Source organism: Odontomachus brunneus, unplaced genomic scaffold (genome assembly GCF_010583005.1).
Source record: "Odontomachus brunneus isolate Ranch 3 - 2012 unplaced genomic scaffold, Obru_v1 Obru_scaffold_063, whole genome shotgun sequence".
NCBI lineage: Eukaryota > Metazoa > Arthropoda > Insecta > Hymenoptera > Formicidae > Odontomachus > Odontomachus brunneus.
In genome coordinates this window covers 1,753,546-1,769,350 of record NW_022639513.1, presented here as the reverse complement: position 1 = coordinate 1,769,350, position 15,805 = coordinate 1,753,546, and the positions used below count along the sequence as shown (strand labels likewise).

The following is a 15,805-nucleotide window of genomic DNA, read 5'->3' as shown; positions in this document are numbered from 1 at the left end:
GAGAGAGAGAGAGAGAGAGAGAGAGAGAGAGAGAGAGAGAGAGAGAGAGAGAGAGTGAGTTGACAAGACAACCAAGGTAGAATAAAACATTAATTTTTTATCGTTTCCTCTTCCAATGCTTGCAATAAACGACAATACAAGCTGTTTTTTACTACGAAACAAACTGTTTCTCAGTCGATAGAGATGAAAATTCCACATTGAACCAATTTCTTTAATATCAGGTTCTCTTTCGTCCAACAAGTAAATCGCCAATAAACGAATGACGATAAGAGTCCCATAATTTCCCATAATTCTGAGTGAAACTACCATGCAGAAATGTGTAAGATACAGCACCGTTTTCATCGCGCATATTTCTTTTCATTCACCTTGGTACGATTCGCATCTTCGCTGTGGAAGATCATTTGTCACGCGGCCTCGTCTCTGTCCGGATAATCTCTCGCCGATATCTGCGAAACGTGCTTTCAATGCCCGAAGAAGCATCGTCGCGTTCATATTGGACCGGCGATGTCGGTCAGAATTCCAACGCTACTCTGAGGTCTCGCATTCACAGAGTGACAATTTCTTCCCCCAAATTTTCGCTCTCACAGAACCCATAATGTCCTAAATGCCTCACAATCATAGTGTTCTGTAGAGCTTTGGAAACACTTCATCAAAGATCGTCTAAACTCGTAAATTCCTTGATCGTTTCTTCCTTTTTAGAATTTTTCCTTCAAACTGTAGGAGATTCTCGCTCAATCTTCTTCTTCACACCGTTTGGAATTGAAACATTGAAATTTCAAGAATCGTGTAGCACATGTTTCCATCGATATACTATTCCGTCGTTACTCATCCAGATTCTCGTCTTCGTACGACTTGTGGATCCCTACTTTTCTGTCAATGCGGAGTGTAGATCCTGCATACCACAGATGCTTGGTATCTGCGAATCATCTCTCTCTCTCTCTCTCTCTCTCTCTCTCTCTCTCTCTCTCTCTCTCTCTCCCTGCAGACGCATAAATCTCCGGCTTCTTCGCATAGTGTTGATAGTCGCGGATACTTAATTTACAGATTTTCTCAGTATTCACTATTACATTTAATAGAAGAGACCTCATACTTGCACGCGACGTTCGATCTTCCCCCCTAGAGAAAGGGAAAGAATCCACCTTCTCGCGAGGTCGAGGAGAGAAGAGCTCCTCCTCCGACAGACGACAGAATTGCTCGGTTAATGACGGAGTATCACTCTCAGCTCGACTCGACGCGTTACACGTTATTCCTCTTCCCTCAGAGCGCCTTCTCTCTTATATCGAGATACACCTGTAACCGCGTGAGCGACTCGCATCCAATCGATCGCGCGAGACTGTGATTGACCCTCGGGGGCAAAACCGGACTACTCGCGCGCGAAAACTTTCTTCGGTCGGTTTCTTCGGTCTACGGAGAATAGCCGCGGCGATTCGTTTGGACAACCGACCGACCGACCGACCGACAGATCGAAACACGTGGCCGCGTCACGTTTCGTTTCCTGTAACTGTAAACCGCCACAATGCAATCCATGTGACTAGTCAATATCCACCGAGAGGCGTTGTTCTCGCGTTCGATAATAGCGTGAGAGGAATGTCGAAGGACGCGGAAGACGCACAAACGAGAGTCGTTGGTCCACTGCTATCCTTTCACCGCTTTAGAAAGGATGCGCGTTGCAAAGAGCGATCGGACGGCCATCCATAATTACTCGCCATTTCGACCATTAAAAGAAAACGATCGAAAGGAAGAAAAATTTGCGCTCGACATTTGCGCAAGAAATACGAGAATGAAATGTCAATGATCAACTGTCTGTCTGTTCGAAAATTGGCGTTGAAAATGCATCCGATTTGTATTGCAGGGCTGAGCCTAGACAGTAACATGTCGATGTCGTCGGTGGGCCCGCAGAGTCCCCTCGATATGAAGCCCGACACGGCACTCATCAATCCGGGAAACTTTAGTCCATCGGGTCCTAATAGTCCGGGGTGAGTGTTTCTTTCCTTTGTTAGCAAAATTGGATTTTTATCTTTGTCTCGCTCACCTTATTATACTATAAATCGAGACTCGACTCGAGTAATGTCATCAGGCCACAGTCGATTTATTGTTTTCTCCTTGTAAGATCCTTCAGTGCCGGTTGTCACAGCAACCTCCTGAGTACGTCGCCCAGTGGTCAGAGCAAGACGGTCACGCCTTATCCACCTAATCACCCTCTGTCGGGCAGTAAACACCTGTGTTCGATTTGCGGCGACCGCGCGAGCGGCAAACATTACGGCGTTTACAGGTGAGTTGATAGTTAGTTGTATGTAATTATATAATTATGTATTAGCTATAAGCAACGCGGCCAAGATACTTTGAGCCACACGACGTATATATGTATTTGCATGTGGTGCGTGCGGTGCGCCAATGTGTCAACTTGTTTTAGATATTTTTTCGCGAACGTAAAAGAAATTACGTAAAATATTGCGATGTTATCGAATATATTTGCCGTCTCTTTCGATTCTTCATGTTTCATAGAAGTCTTTATATAAAGGATCGAATGAGTATTTATTGGCTACGGAACTTTGTACAAGATGTTTCGCGAACAATTTACAAATACATTCGTAGGAAAAGATATAGTGCGTATCCGATTTCGCAGACGTAAAAATGTGTATTTCTCCTTCGTATTTGTCATGCAAATTCAATCTTTGCGTGCGCGCTAGAGAGAGAGAGTAATCGGCGTTATATTGTAATTGCAATGGCAAATCTTTGAAGCGCGTCGCTTTGAATATTCTCTCTCTCTCTTTCTCTCTCTCTCTCTCTCTCTCTCTCTCTCTCTCTCTCTCTACCACCAGTTGTAGAAATAATTACTGTTTTGTCGTTCTTTGCGTCGCGAACGTAGAAAGCCGAGGAAAGGAGGGACGATACGCGAATATGAATTTGCGCCAGATGGCATTTCCATTGTAAACGAGCGGTTCAAGGTCCTTCGGATTCGCTTGATAATCCTGACCCTCGTTAAGGGGGACGAGTAATTCTCCGGAATGCGATAATAATGCGCGCCTGTGCGCACATTATTTGTTATCGTTCGTTACCTACAGCAACGCGTCACGATAAAAACTGACAGATAAACGCTTTGTTTCTCCCAATTATCCGTAACCTCCACGACCTGCCGCGCACGACCACTACGTGAGTATATTCGTATATTCGTTGCTGTAAAGTAAGTCGAACCGGTCGGAGTCTTGGAGAGAAATTTTCATCGCTGCAGCAACCAGCGACACTAACTGGGGAACGACGTAACCGTCGTCCTTTCCTCAATTATTTAGCGCTCGATAAGTCTCGAGCGGTCGTCTCGTGTCGAAGGATTGGGAGGATTAACTTGTTCGTGGATACCGAAGGATGTATGTGCCTTTAACTTTCTGTACGTTTAACGTTAGTGTAACGTCTGCAAACTTTCAATCGCATTGCCAAAATTACATTCGAGTATTCCCAAAACTCGCGTCTCCCCAAAATTGTCAGATATTTGGACACATTTCACACGCACAAATTGCGACACGATTTTCTCGACTAGTTTTAGAATTTGAGTGGTCTTGGTTGCGTATACACTGCTTTTTTGTTTCGCGAAATCAAACGCTAAACTTTGACCCGTTCGTCGGATAGATACACGGTTAACAGAGACTTGTTCATATAGTCGCGTGCATACGTAAGAGGAAAAAAGAAAGAAAAGTCGCAGACGCGGCGTCGCGTTTGCATAATCGCGCGCGCAGTGCGTCGAACTGTCGGAATAATAAAAATGTCGACGAACCAACACGCGTCGTCGTCTTCGTCGTCGTCATCGGCGCCGCCGCCGCCGCCGCCGCCGCCGCCGCCGCCGCCGCCGCCGCCGCCGCGAAAAGAAACTCGATAGTAGGATAGTGGGTGCGAAAGAGTTTCCATCACCGTGTTCACGCGGCGGGAACACGAATCGTCGTCTTTCGTGTCGCAGCTGCGCGCGATCGCTCTGGTCGCGTTGCGTGCACGTTGTCTGCAACGAGAACGCACGCCGAAAGGAACATCTGCGATGACTTTTATGCAAACACGCAAACCGCCACCTTCTCTCCTCGCCGACGCTTGTCCGTAAACCGCGATACATTCACGTCGCTCGTAATAGCCGTACTCCTCACCCTGTCAGCGACATTCGACGGCGACATCTGCAATTATCGCGAAACGACTCGCTTTGCCGTCGTCGACGCGTTATACCTTAATTTTCGTGTACGATAATTATTTTCCCTCCGTTCTGTCGCGATCTGTACCTTGCGGATTCTCAAAGCCTCTCCTCCCTCTCAGATGTATCTCAACTTTACTCCTTCATTTCTGCCGACAAAGTAGAACGTTGAAAATATACATAGATCTATATTGAAAACAATCAACTCTCTGGATATTAATAATTTTTGCGAATGAAGCTGTGAATGAGCAAATTGGACAATCGAAATTTAAAGGCACAATTAAGGCGCGATCGTGAGTCGCGCAAGACGATATTAGGGTCGCTGTAAATTCATGAATTACAACGTCGAATTGGGAGTGTCTCCAAATTACATTACAACGATAGATCGTCTCGTTAACATTTTCCCCCGGTGGCTTCGCGAAACAGCTCCAAACACGAAAGTTGGAATCTCAAGGTAACTTATCCAATTAAAACTTATGTCGACTTTCTAATTTAACCGAGAGTTAGCGTGGCGAAACGACGAAAGTAACATTACGACGCGTAGGGTCTCGTCGAAATACTTATCCCATCGCAGGTTATCCGTCATGTACTCGAGTCCCTTTAACGTACTTGCCCGATAAAGACGCTCGATCCGCTCTGTAATCCGGCATGAGATTGACATAAAAAACAGACGGATACTTTTTTGCACGATCGAGTAATTTTTGCGAGAGAAACAAATATAGATATGATTTTGTAAAGTCAACAAATTTGATGCAATTTATTGATGCGTTGCTTCGTTTACATCGATAAAGTTGGGGATGAATCCCGTTCCAATTTCCGTGAGTCGAATCGAGCCATTTTCAATACCGCGAAGCTACCGCGGAACGCGAACGAGCGCATGCACGCTACGTCGATCGGGGTCTTACTTGCAGGCGTGAAACGTGCGCGGAGCTGCAAATGCAAGCCAATGTGCAGCGTCGTCGTCACGGGGTCCCCTCTTTCTCGCCCTTCCTCCTATCGTGCTATGGCACGCTGCACCGAGCTGCAGCAGATCCGATGCTCGCGTTGCGTCAGAGCCCCGTCAACCTTGGACTTGCTTGCCGCGGGCTCGCGAGGTTGGGACGACTACCCACCCGTAGTTCCTACAAGCGGAGGCCGTTCGTCCTCCTCGCTCCTCCTCGCTCCTCCTCGCTCCTTCTCGTGCTATATAGGCACTTTGCTCCAGTGGCGGCTAATTAACCCTTTAACCCAGTGCTGTTCATCCTTCTTCGTTCGGTACAACGTCTTCGATTAGCCAAAGAGAGAGAGAGAGAGAGAGAGAGAGAGAGAGAGAGAGAGAGAGAGAGAGTCAAAATGTTACACTAACCCTGCAAATTCCGCGTCTCAGAAACTAATACAATATTTTTCTAAAAATTCACTCTTTAATATCGAGAATTCCTCGTATCTTTTTCCTTCGTATTTTGGCGTATTTTAGCGTTGCATCGCTTCGAAAATGTCACAACAAGTATGAAACCTTGCAGAAAACGTTATAAGAAAGAAGAGAGAGGGAGAGAGAAAATACGCGTAAATTGATACTTTTATAGGGCGTAAAAAGAGAGTACATTCACCCGTCTATATCCTCCGCCCTGTTCAAGGATTTCCCCTTGAGGAGATTGCAAATCTCATTCCCGCATAATTCCGTTGTATCGCGAAAAATGCCACGAAGGAAGTCGATTCGCAGTCGGTCCGACTCGCGACGTGCCAGGTATACCTGAGAACTTAATTAATCTCATTAAAAATAGCCAGGCAATTTGTATCCATCTCACTATAGTGCGTACGTTGGCTCCCCAGCGCATAATTAGCGGTCACTGCCAGCTCGATCGAAAAACTAGTCTCGCCTAATATTCGGACATGTTAATGTCCCAGCGTAATGCATAACTGTCATGCAATGCCTTCGCTCATAAATTGCAGTAATAACGCACACAATGCCGAGGCCGATGTAAATACGCAGCCACGCTTAGGCACACTGCTTGAGACTTTTATTTTCGCGTTCCTTTCGCGCGTGTACGACATACGAGCGACGTGTCCATTTCTCACGGAATAAATGCGACGCAACGGTGTGCTCTCTCTCTCTCTCTCTCTCTCTCTCTCTCTCTCTCTCTCTCTCTCTCTGCGCATAATATGAGAGCATAGTACTTCAGCTCCATCTCGGAATCTCGCTGGAAGATGATCTCGCCGTCGCGGAGTCACTTCATTTTCATTTCATGGCAATTCGCGACGTCGAAGCGGTCGGCTTTTCTCTAAATTCATTTCGGTATTGAGCAATATCAACGCGAAGGAGGAAAAAGGCAATATTATAAAGAGAGAAAGAAAAGGAGATTTATTTAATAATTCAAAATCGCAATTGGATTATTCCGATTGTAGTCGCATAAAATAGAACAATGCAGCGTCGTCGTCGTCGTCGTCGTCGTCGTCGTCGTCGTCGTCGTCGTCGTCGCTGCTTGATCAAGATCATCGTGCTCCGCTAAATTTCCATTCCGCTCGGCGGAATATCCCGCGCACTAATACGGTCGGATGAAACGCCGTATCGTACAACACATCGCGTGCTGCAGTTTCTACGCCGCCGACACGTTATTTGTGCATATGGCGCGCCGAAGGTCTCCTCTCGCGGCTAGAACGATAGAGGGAGATCAAACTCTGCGGCTAGCGGTAGCGTTGATGCGGCGGAGCTCTACACGTGTCTCGCGTCATGAATATTTACTTTTCGCATAAACTCCGTGCGAGATCAAACGGCTGCCACGGTGGTCCAGAAATTGCATCACGTGTTGCGCTGCATCTTAAAGATCTCGCGCGAGCGATACTGCTCTATTGGCACTCTCGTGTTGCCTCGTGTCGCATACGTCTTCGATTTCCGCGCGAATTGAAATCGCGCTTTTAATCGCGCAAATTTGTCTTTACATTCTGGAAACAATCATCTCTTCATCGCGACAGTTTCTCGAGTAATGTCGTAGTGACTTTCGTTGCAATGAAACACTTGCCCACATATCTTGATAAAAAATCCAGAGATATTAACGAATCTCTGCTGTGTTGTCATAACACGCGTTCGCGGTCTACACGATCGTGCCATGCGACATACGGAATCAATTGTTTCGGCGGAATTTATTCAGACGCGAAAATGTCGAGAGTTTTTATCATATAAAACGCCATCATATTTTTGCACGTTTTACGAATACTTTAGTGTAAATCTACTTCTCTCAAGTTTTATCGGCGTAATTTCTCTAATAATTTCGCAAGATCCGATTTTCTTCCCTAGCAAAAACTACTAAAACGTTACCTAATCGTACTCGAGATTACAGCATCATATGCTCGTGTCTCGTAAGCCCCGACGACGTGTCCCGTTTCTCGATTAGCGACACGTAAGTCCTCGCATTTCCCCGAAGACGGGATATTTTGATGTTTCGCAAAATCCACGAGATTAGCCGTGCCGTACCGTTTGTCTTCGCGTCAGTCTACCGTTCGCGATTTTACGGCAACGCGGACAGCATTCTCGTAAGCCAGACGATTCTTGACGGCGCTTCTTGATTCACTTTCGCGTCGTTTTAAAGGCGTTTTATAAATGCACCTCACCGTTACAATCGTCAACATGCGAGTAACGCGTATCGCATTTCACACCGCAACAGAGGCTGTTAAATCGAATCGGCTTTGCAACTTACGGTGAATAAGAACGCGATCTTCAACGAAGAAACTCATTAGCGCTGTACTCATTTGATCGACTGTATTTCACACACGTATCAACATGAAACGCATCGGTGTTGCAGCACCGGATTACTCATTACCTCCACGGCATTCAACGCGTTAACTTAACCTAACCAAGAGTGCAATTAAGACAGACTTCCAAAGATTGAGTGTCGCCTTCACCCTCTCTCTCTCTCTCTCTCTTTCCCCCCTCCCCTCCTCTCTCTCACTCTCTCTCCCTATCCTCACGAAAAGACAGATGTGTTAGAAAGATGAGAATTGAAGAAACGTAATTTTAACAGAAGAATATCACTTGTAATTAATTTTACTTTCGTTTAATGCGCTACAAAATGAAGTTCTGTATCCGTGAGAGAAAAGCAAGTGTTTGTTAACGCAACTCTAATTCAGCCTCGCTGTAGCGGATGACAGAGGGATTTAACGCGACTGTTTGTTTCATCGGGTAAGATAGGACGTTTCAGGATAAGTGACGCTCGTTTCGTTGTCAACCGCGAAGCAAAAGAGCTTCCCGCGGAATCGTTCGCACCCGTCACGAAAATACGCGAATACATATACGTGGCGAAAATAAATCCACCGCGGAATTCGCCGTTGCTTTTCTGGCACCAACGGGATTTCTGGAGACGTTCCAAAACTTTAAAAACGACGACCCTGAATGCGGGCCGTGACTCACGGATAGTTGACGATCGCGAGCAGCTCGACCGACAAACGAAGTCGAGTGATGACGCCAGAACTAAAAAATTATTCGAGCTTTCTAGACATAAAATACAGCAGCGAAAATATTGAAGACTCTCGTACAAGCAAAAGAAAATAAAGATACTCTTTAAATCACTAAAAATAATAAAAACACTATTATAACAACTTTAAACATAGCATTGTTATTGTTTACAACGAATAGTGTATTATCGTTTGACACGAGAATCGATTCCTTTACACCATGTGTCTGATAAAATGTGCTCATTCTGTGTACGGGATATAGATAAAGTCAAGCTGAATAAAAGATTTTTCTACCATTTTGCGAACAACCAAGTAAAATTTTCAGTTATTAATTAAAGAAGATTATATTATGAATGATAGCATGAATGTGTGATACTATGAATGGAGTGCGCGCTATATTCCCTCTTAGCTCTTAGCTCGACGTTCAAGTCACATAACATTGTGTTAAGTGAGCGTCGAGCGGCGAGTGGCGATGGACTAGAGGGGAGTAGTGGTGTGCGGAGAGCGCTGTTTAGCGCAACTCTGGGGGAAGGAGAGAGCGAACCGATGGAGAAAGAGAAGGATGCACGGAGAGAGGAGAGAGAACGAAGGAGCGACAGAGAAGAAAGAACCGGAGTGAGAGATTAGGCGGGTGGGGGAGGGAGCGGGAGAGAACAGGAGAGGGAGGTAGCGAACGCAAGGGAAATAAGAGTTGAACAGAGGGGGGAGATAGGAAAGTAGTGTGAGGCAGAGAGAGAGAGAGAGAGAGAGAGAGAGAGAGAGAGAGAGAGCGAGGGAGGAAGGAAGGGAGAGGGAAGGTGAAGTAGGACAAGGGGAGTTAAAGAGTGGGGAGGGGAGGGAGCGAAGGAAGGAACAAGACGGAGAGAGAAAGAGTGCGGGAGGCAGCGGCGGAGGCAGTGGCGGAGGCAGTGAGCAAGGACAAGCGGGAGGATGAACAAGACTGAGGGAGAAAGAGTGAGGAAGTGGTGCGGACACGAGAAAGGGAAGGGAGCGAGAATGTGAGAAAGGGAGGAAGAGGATGGAGCGAAAAGAAAGGGAGAAGGGTTGGAGAACATAAGTAAGACGAAGAAAGTGGGATGGAGGGAGCGAGGGCAAAGGAGAAAGTGAGAGCAGGAAGGAGGGGAGAAGCTGCGGGGGATAGGGGAGCGAGAGAGGGTAGAGAGGGAGAGAATGAGTGGGAGGATGTGAACGGAGATAAGGAAAGGAGAGGGAGGAAGGATGAGGGCAGAGAGATAAAGTGAGAGTGAGGAAGAAGAGCGAAAGAGAAAGAATCGGGTGAAGAGGGGAAGAGAGGGGCAGGATATGAAGAAGGAAGTGAGTGAGGGGAGTGGGGACAGGGAGAATTCGAGCCAGGAAGAAAAATGATGGTGGAATGTAATGATTGGAGAGAGAGAGGGAGAAGGTGGAAGGGAACGAGCGTGATGCGGTTAGTGGGGGAGGAAGGGGTAAGTTAGCTGTGGACAGGACATTTGGGAGGGAGGGGGAAGATGAGCGAAGGTTGTAGAGGTGGTGAGACTGGTGTGAGAAAAGTGCCAACACAAATCGTTTGGCGGGCTCGAGTCGTCGTACTATTGCGAAATACGAGATACTTGGCTGTGGTTCACATTACGCCGCAAACTAGCAGCGCAATAATTATCGTATACGCGTAGCAGTGTTAATCCACTTCGGTACGAGTTGCCGTCTTGAAATTCCGATCCCGCATCCCTCTAACAGAGAATTTCAAAAAGAAAAATTTAAATACAGTAGTCTCCAAGAGAAAGAGGACTTTAAAGATCAAAGAACAAGCGATAATTTGACTGCCATGAATAATGTGATTCAATCGGAAATTGGGAAAATTGAGCAACATTGCTGTATCATTATGGAATGCTCGCAATATAACGTTGTAGCAAAATAACGTCGCAATTCTGAATCAAATAAAACTATGAATCATGATTCTCTATCACACGTGTACATATGCGCATCTTTCACGAACGTCGTGTAGAGAGAGATTGCGTGTTAATTATCATACGTGTGACGTATAATATAGTCACTGTTCTCCGTAGCCTGCACTATTAAAAAAGAAAAAGAAAAAATATTTCTTTGAAACGTAAATTCCGAAAGTAATAATCTAATCAGGCGTCCAAGAGATTTTCTGAGAGATCCGTCGCGTCTAGAGCGAGCGTTATAGATTGTAATTTGCTTAGTACGCGAGTAACGTGTTTCGATAAAAGATGAAAAAGTAATTTGCGCGAAACTGCAGCATAACGGAGTATAATGCCACCACACGACGAGTCGTCGTCGTCGCCACTGCCGCCGCCACCGCCGTCGCCACCGCCGTCGCCGTCGTCGTCGTCGTCGTCGTCGTCGTCGCCGTCGTCGTCGTCGTCGTCGTCGTCGTCGTCGTCGTCGTCGTCGTCATTGCGTCGTCGCCGCCGCGCTTGTCTGAACAGAGTTCTCGTCTTTCAGCTGCGAGGGATGCAAAGGATTCTTCAAGCGGACCGTGCGCAAGGATCTGTCGTACGCCTGCCGCGAGGAGAAGTCCTGTATCATCGACAAGCGACAGAGAAATCGCTGTCAGTACTGCCGGTACCAGAAGTGCCTGACGATGGGTATGAAGAGGGAGGCGGTGCAGGAGGAGCGTCAACGCACCAAGGAGCGGGATCAGAGCGAAGTGGAAAGCACGAGCAATTTGCACGCGGACATGCCGATCGAGCGTATCCTCGAGGCAGAGAAACGGGTCGAGTGTAAGATCGAACACCAGGGAAATTACGAGGTAAATATTCGCGCTCGATCGAAAGCGCGGCGTGCGTGCTTAGGCGTAATCTTTCTCTTTCACTTGCTCGCTCGTACAAAAATCAAGGACGAGTTTCTAGAGAATTGATAGTAACGATATAGTGTTGATAAAACGAACGACTATTTAGAGTACGTTTATGTAAAGGAGGTTTGCGATTGTAGACGCGGTTCATAATGCGAACGCACACTTTTAGTCGGGACAAAGTCCTTTCCTTAACAAACTCTCGAAGCTTTTGCCGGAACGCGATGAGTTCCGAATGAAATTTGATCAGGATTTTTATACAGAGTACATTCGCCGTTCTACGAAGAATACGTTCGACGATGTTAACTTTACATCGCCCTCCGGTGGTTCCTCGTGGAACGGCGCTTGATTCGCTCTTGTTCGCAACGAAAACGAATCGCTCCTACTAATACGGCATCTTCTGTGATGCGCAGAACGCAAATTCGCACTTTTGCATCGCTACGAAAAAACAGCTGTTCCAGCTGGTGGCATGGGCGAAGCACATCCCGCACTTTACGTCGTTGCCGCTGGAGGATCAGGTGCTTTTGCTCAAGGCAGGCTGGAATGAATTGCTGATAGCCGCCTTCTCCCACCGTTCCATCGATGTGAAGGACGGTATCGTTCTGGCGACGGGCACCACGGTGCATCGAAATACAGCGCAACAGGCGGACGTGAGCACGATATACGATCGTGTGCTCTCGGAGCTGGTGTCGAAGATGCGCGAAATGAAAATGGACAGGACCGAGCTCGGATGTCTTAGGTGAGCGACCAAGGATACCCGATCAATCGCCCATTGTTTATTTATTTTTTACTTCTCCCTTCCGAGACTTGGCAAGAATTTCAAGCTCTTCGCTCAGTTCACTTCTTTTTCTTCATTTTGTTTTATTGAATATCCAAGTGCTGACTATATTATGTAGTATATGATTATCGCGCAGATCCATTATTCTCTTCAATCCCGACGTGCGAGGCCTCAAGTCCATCCAAGAAGTCAGTCTGCTGCGCGAAAAAATCTACGCCGCTCTGGAGGAGTACACCCGTGTGTCCTGTCCAGACGATCCCGGTAGATTTGCCAAGTTGCTGCTTCGCCTGCCATCCATTCGTTCGATCGGTCTCAAATGCCAGGAGCACCTGTTCTTCTTCAACGTAATTGGCGACCCACCGATCGATGATTTCCTCATGGAAATGCTGGAGTCGCAATCGGATCCTTAGGAGCAGAAGGTGTGCCGCGTCCTGAGGCACACCGATTTGTAAAAAGAAGATGAAGAAGAAGAAGAAGACGACCACGACAACGACAATGACGGCGACGGCGACAAAAGAGCATAATAGTACGCATTCGACGTATAACAATTTCTTTTCTTATCTTTGCTGTGGCGTTTTTCCGCAGAATATCATCCGCGCGCCAAGTGAGATGGAATTTACTTACTTCTTTTCACCGCTACCCCTCCACCCTTATCTCCCCCTCTCTCCCGTCGCGTCTCGTTATTTATGTTTACGTTAGAATTTAACGACTCTCGTGTCCAGTGTAAGGAGACGATTTTGACCGATATGTGTGATAATGGTGGCGGCAGTGGTATGCGTCGATGCGCGCGCGTGTGTGTGCACGTGCACATATGTATATATGTATGTATGCATTTCTGAGTGTGTGTGAGTGTGCGTGCGTGCGCGCGTGTGTGTGTGTGTGTGTGTGTTGCTGTAAAAGCATGTGTACGCATCGCGATTAGATGCAACTTATACAGCTGTTGTCGATTTACCGAAAAGAGGTTAAAAATTTTTATCCAAAAAATCGGCAGTAAAGCGTTGCGAAGAAAGAAAAGAAAGGATGGATGAAAATTTAGGATCCGACATTCGGTGGATCGAATGATCGACAGCGGTATTATCGATATCAACATGTGTGCTCATTGTCGCATACGCGGAGAAGCTATAGGGGGATAGATAGAAATCCTTACAAATATCGTTAATAACAAATCGCTGCCTCTTTAGTCTGTGACATGTGTCGTGCCATCACAACAAGGATACCGCACAGCCAACGATCGATCCTTATTTTGGACGACGGACGGGCGGACGAACAGACAGACAGATAGATGTTGCATCCTTGTCGAATCGCGTGTCTCATGAATTTGCGCGCAAGTTCCTAAAATGTTTTCTTTACTTTACTTTTGTTATCTTCCGCTCTCTCTCTCCCCCCTCCCTTCTCTTTTTCTCTTCTTCCTAGCGAGTTCGACAACGACGCAGACTATATTAGCGAATTCTCGGGCATCTTTACATTCCAACTTTGCCTTGATTCGGATCGTTATTTTACAAAAGAACCATAATTTGCATATAGATGTATGCACATACTTGCATCAATACGCGCGGCTCTTGTGCGCACGCGCGCGCATTAATAATAATTTATTGTTTTGTATTCTAGAGTATATAAACAAACTTACTGATTCATATTGAATATGCATGGTAGCCCCTCTCTTAGTTCAGCAGCATGTGACGAAGTACTGTGAACGAAGTAATGGAATTACGACAAACTAAAGTTCAAATGTGCAAACAAAGTATTTACTTTCAAAGTGTTCCAAGTTATTAGGTTCTTTTTTCTTTCTTTTTTCGACATTTTTTATTAGCAGCCGTACGATGTTATATGGCTTTTAGGCAGGTTTTAACGATACACGTAGTAAACACTTGCAGCGCTGGAATATGCTCTTTTGTGTTTGGTACAAATTTGATATGGCAGCAAATAGAAATATATATAGAGCGAGAGAGAGAGAGAGAGAGAGAGAGAGAGAGAGAGAGAGAGAGAGAGAGAGAGAGAGAGAATAGACATTTTCCTCTGTTATAGAGTTTACTGGCATTAAGATTTGTTTTTTCCCGAGGAATGTTTGACGCACGGCAAAAGGTGAAAAAAAAAGAAAAAAAAGGAAAAGAAAATGCAAGAGAAAAAACGAAGAAGGACGCATAAGAGCTCTCGTGAACCTCTTGAAGAACCGATGTTTGCGTATGCATGCGCGCGAAATATGTAATTCTATAAATTTAGAATAAGAATTAACTGATCGTGGACAGAATTAAGATAGAACCCTACTCTCGTTGTTAGTAATTTACAGAATAATGTGTCACATGATTCGAGCTGATGGACCAGCGAATTCGTAAATTCATACGAGACAAGGTGTGTTTATTCTGCCAGTTACCTTCGAAACTTTATATATTACAGCATATAAAGACAACATATAAGATATATATTTTTCTAACAATCCCTATCTCTGTCTCTACTTCCAAGAATCGAATTAATGACGCTCTATTCATGCAAAATGGACAAAATTTCATAGTTTTATATCACGTTTTATATTACGTTGGGACTCGACTCGCGTGAATATCGAAACAGTTTTTAGGTATAAATACCTAAGATATTTAGATATTGTATGTGAATCTGTTTGATAGGTTAAATAGATACACATTTACATACGTATCTACAATTTTGTAAAAAATTGTCAAATGATCACAATGGGATGTAATATAGTGCAATACATTCGTATTCCAACGTTAATTTTCATCGTTTTAAGTAACGTGACAGAACGTATTTCGTCGTTTCGCGGATATCGTACAAAATACCTGGCACTTCGCTGGACATTTTCAGCTCCAATCATTGATACGAATTACTCTACTACTTTAGAAACCATAAAGGAAGAATCATACTTACTTCAATAATATAAATTATGATAATATTATTATATATTATTAAACACACACATATTTCTATTTTTGCGTGAATGCCTACGATTGTTAGTTGTTGGTTATTGTTATCTACTTGATGAGAGTTTTTAATGTTATGCATACCGTGGTAAACAAACGCAATTATTAAATTCATACTTTTTTTTTATAATATAGTGGAGTTGCTGTTCATTTCTCTCATGTGCCTGTTTCTTTTTTTAGTAGCATTGTTTCAACTATCCATAATGAGTTTATCTGTATTGATAACGTAATCAACGCGGATGCAAAAGCAATATCTCAAATGTGAGTCGACTTAATTTCTCAATGTGCAGTTTGAGACATATCTTTGATATGATGAGTAGAAGCGCAGGTTGAAGAGCAAGATTCTATTATCGTTTTTATATTATTTGACTGTACGTGTGTACAATTGTTACTTCGACATGTTACTCTTTTTATTGATGAAGAAAACCACTTGACCAAAATTACCTCTGAACAATCGCGCGATTACGCGATCACCTCTTCAAATTCCTCAAAATACGATACAAACGACGCTGTAAGTGACCATTTAGGATTGGAGGGCGCGAATGCTACCTGTGAATGAAGTTTCATATAAATATATAAATGTTACAACGGAAATATCTATATATACATATATATACGTATGCATGTGTTTGTGTGTATATATATACGTATGTATGTACGTATATTCGCACACGCATGTATATATATATACATACACACACACACAC

General features: G+C 44.9%; 1 protein-coding gene across 10 annotated transcripts in view; it reads left to right on the top strand.

Moving 5' to 3' along the window:
- The window catches only part of LOC116846264 (retinoic acid receptor RXR), a 73,023-nt gene extending 57,793 nt beyond the window's left edge, over positions 1-15,230 (top strand). For 8 of the 10 annotated variants that reach the window (XM_032819885.1, XM_032819883.1, XM_032819874.1 and 5 more), the window contains 5 exons: positions 1,853-1,976; positions 2,111-2,272; positions 11,039-11,345; positions 11,801-12,126; positions 12,302-15,230. In XM_032819885.1, coding sequence (XP_032675776.1) covers positions 1,853-1,976; positions 2,111-2,272; positions 11,039-11,345; positions 11,801-12,126; positions 12,302-12,575 — 1,193 coding nt within the window. In that variant the 3' untranslated portion in view covers positions 12,576-15,230. The remainder of the gene's footprint in view (positions 1-1,852; positions 1,977-2,110; positions 2,273-11,038; positions 11,346-11,800; positions 12,127-12,301) is intronic. The other 2 variants (XM_032819876.1, XM_032819875.1) reach the window with 2 other exon arrangements.
- The last annotated feature ends 575 nt before the right edge of the window (positions 15,231-15,805 follow it).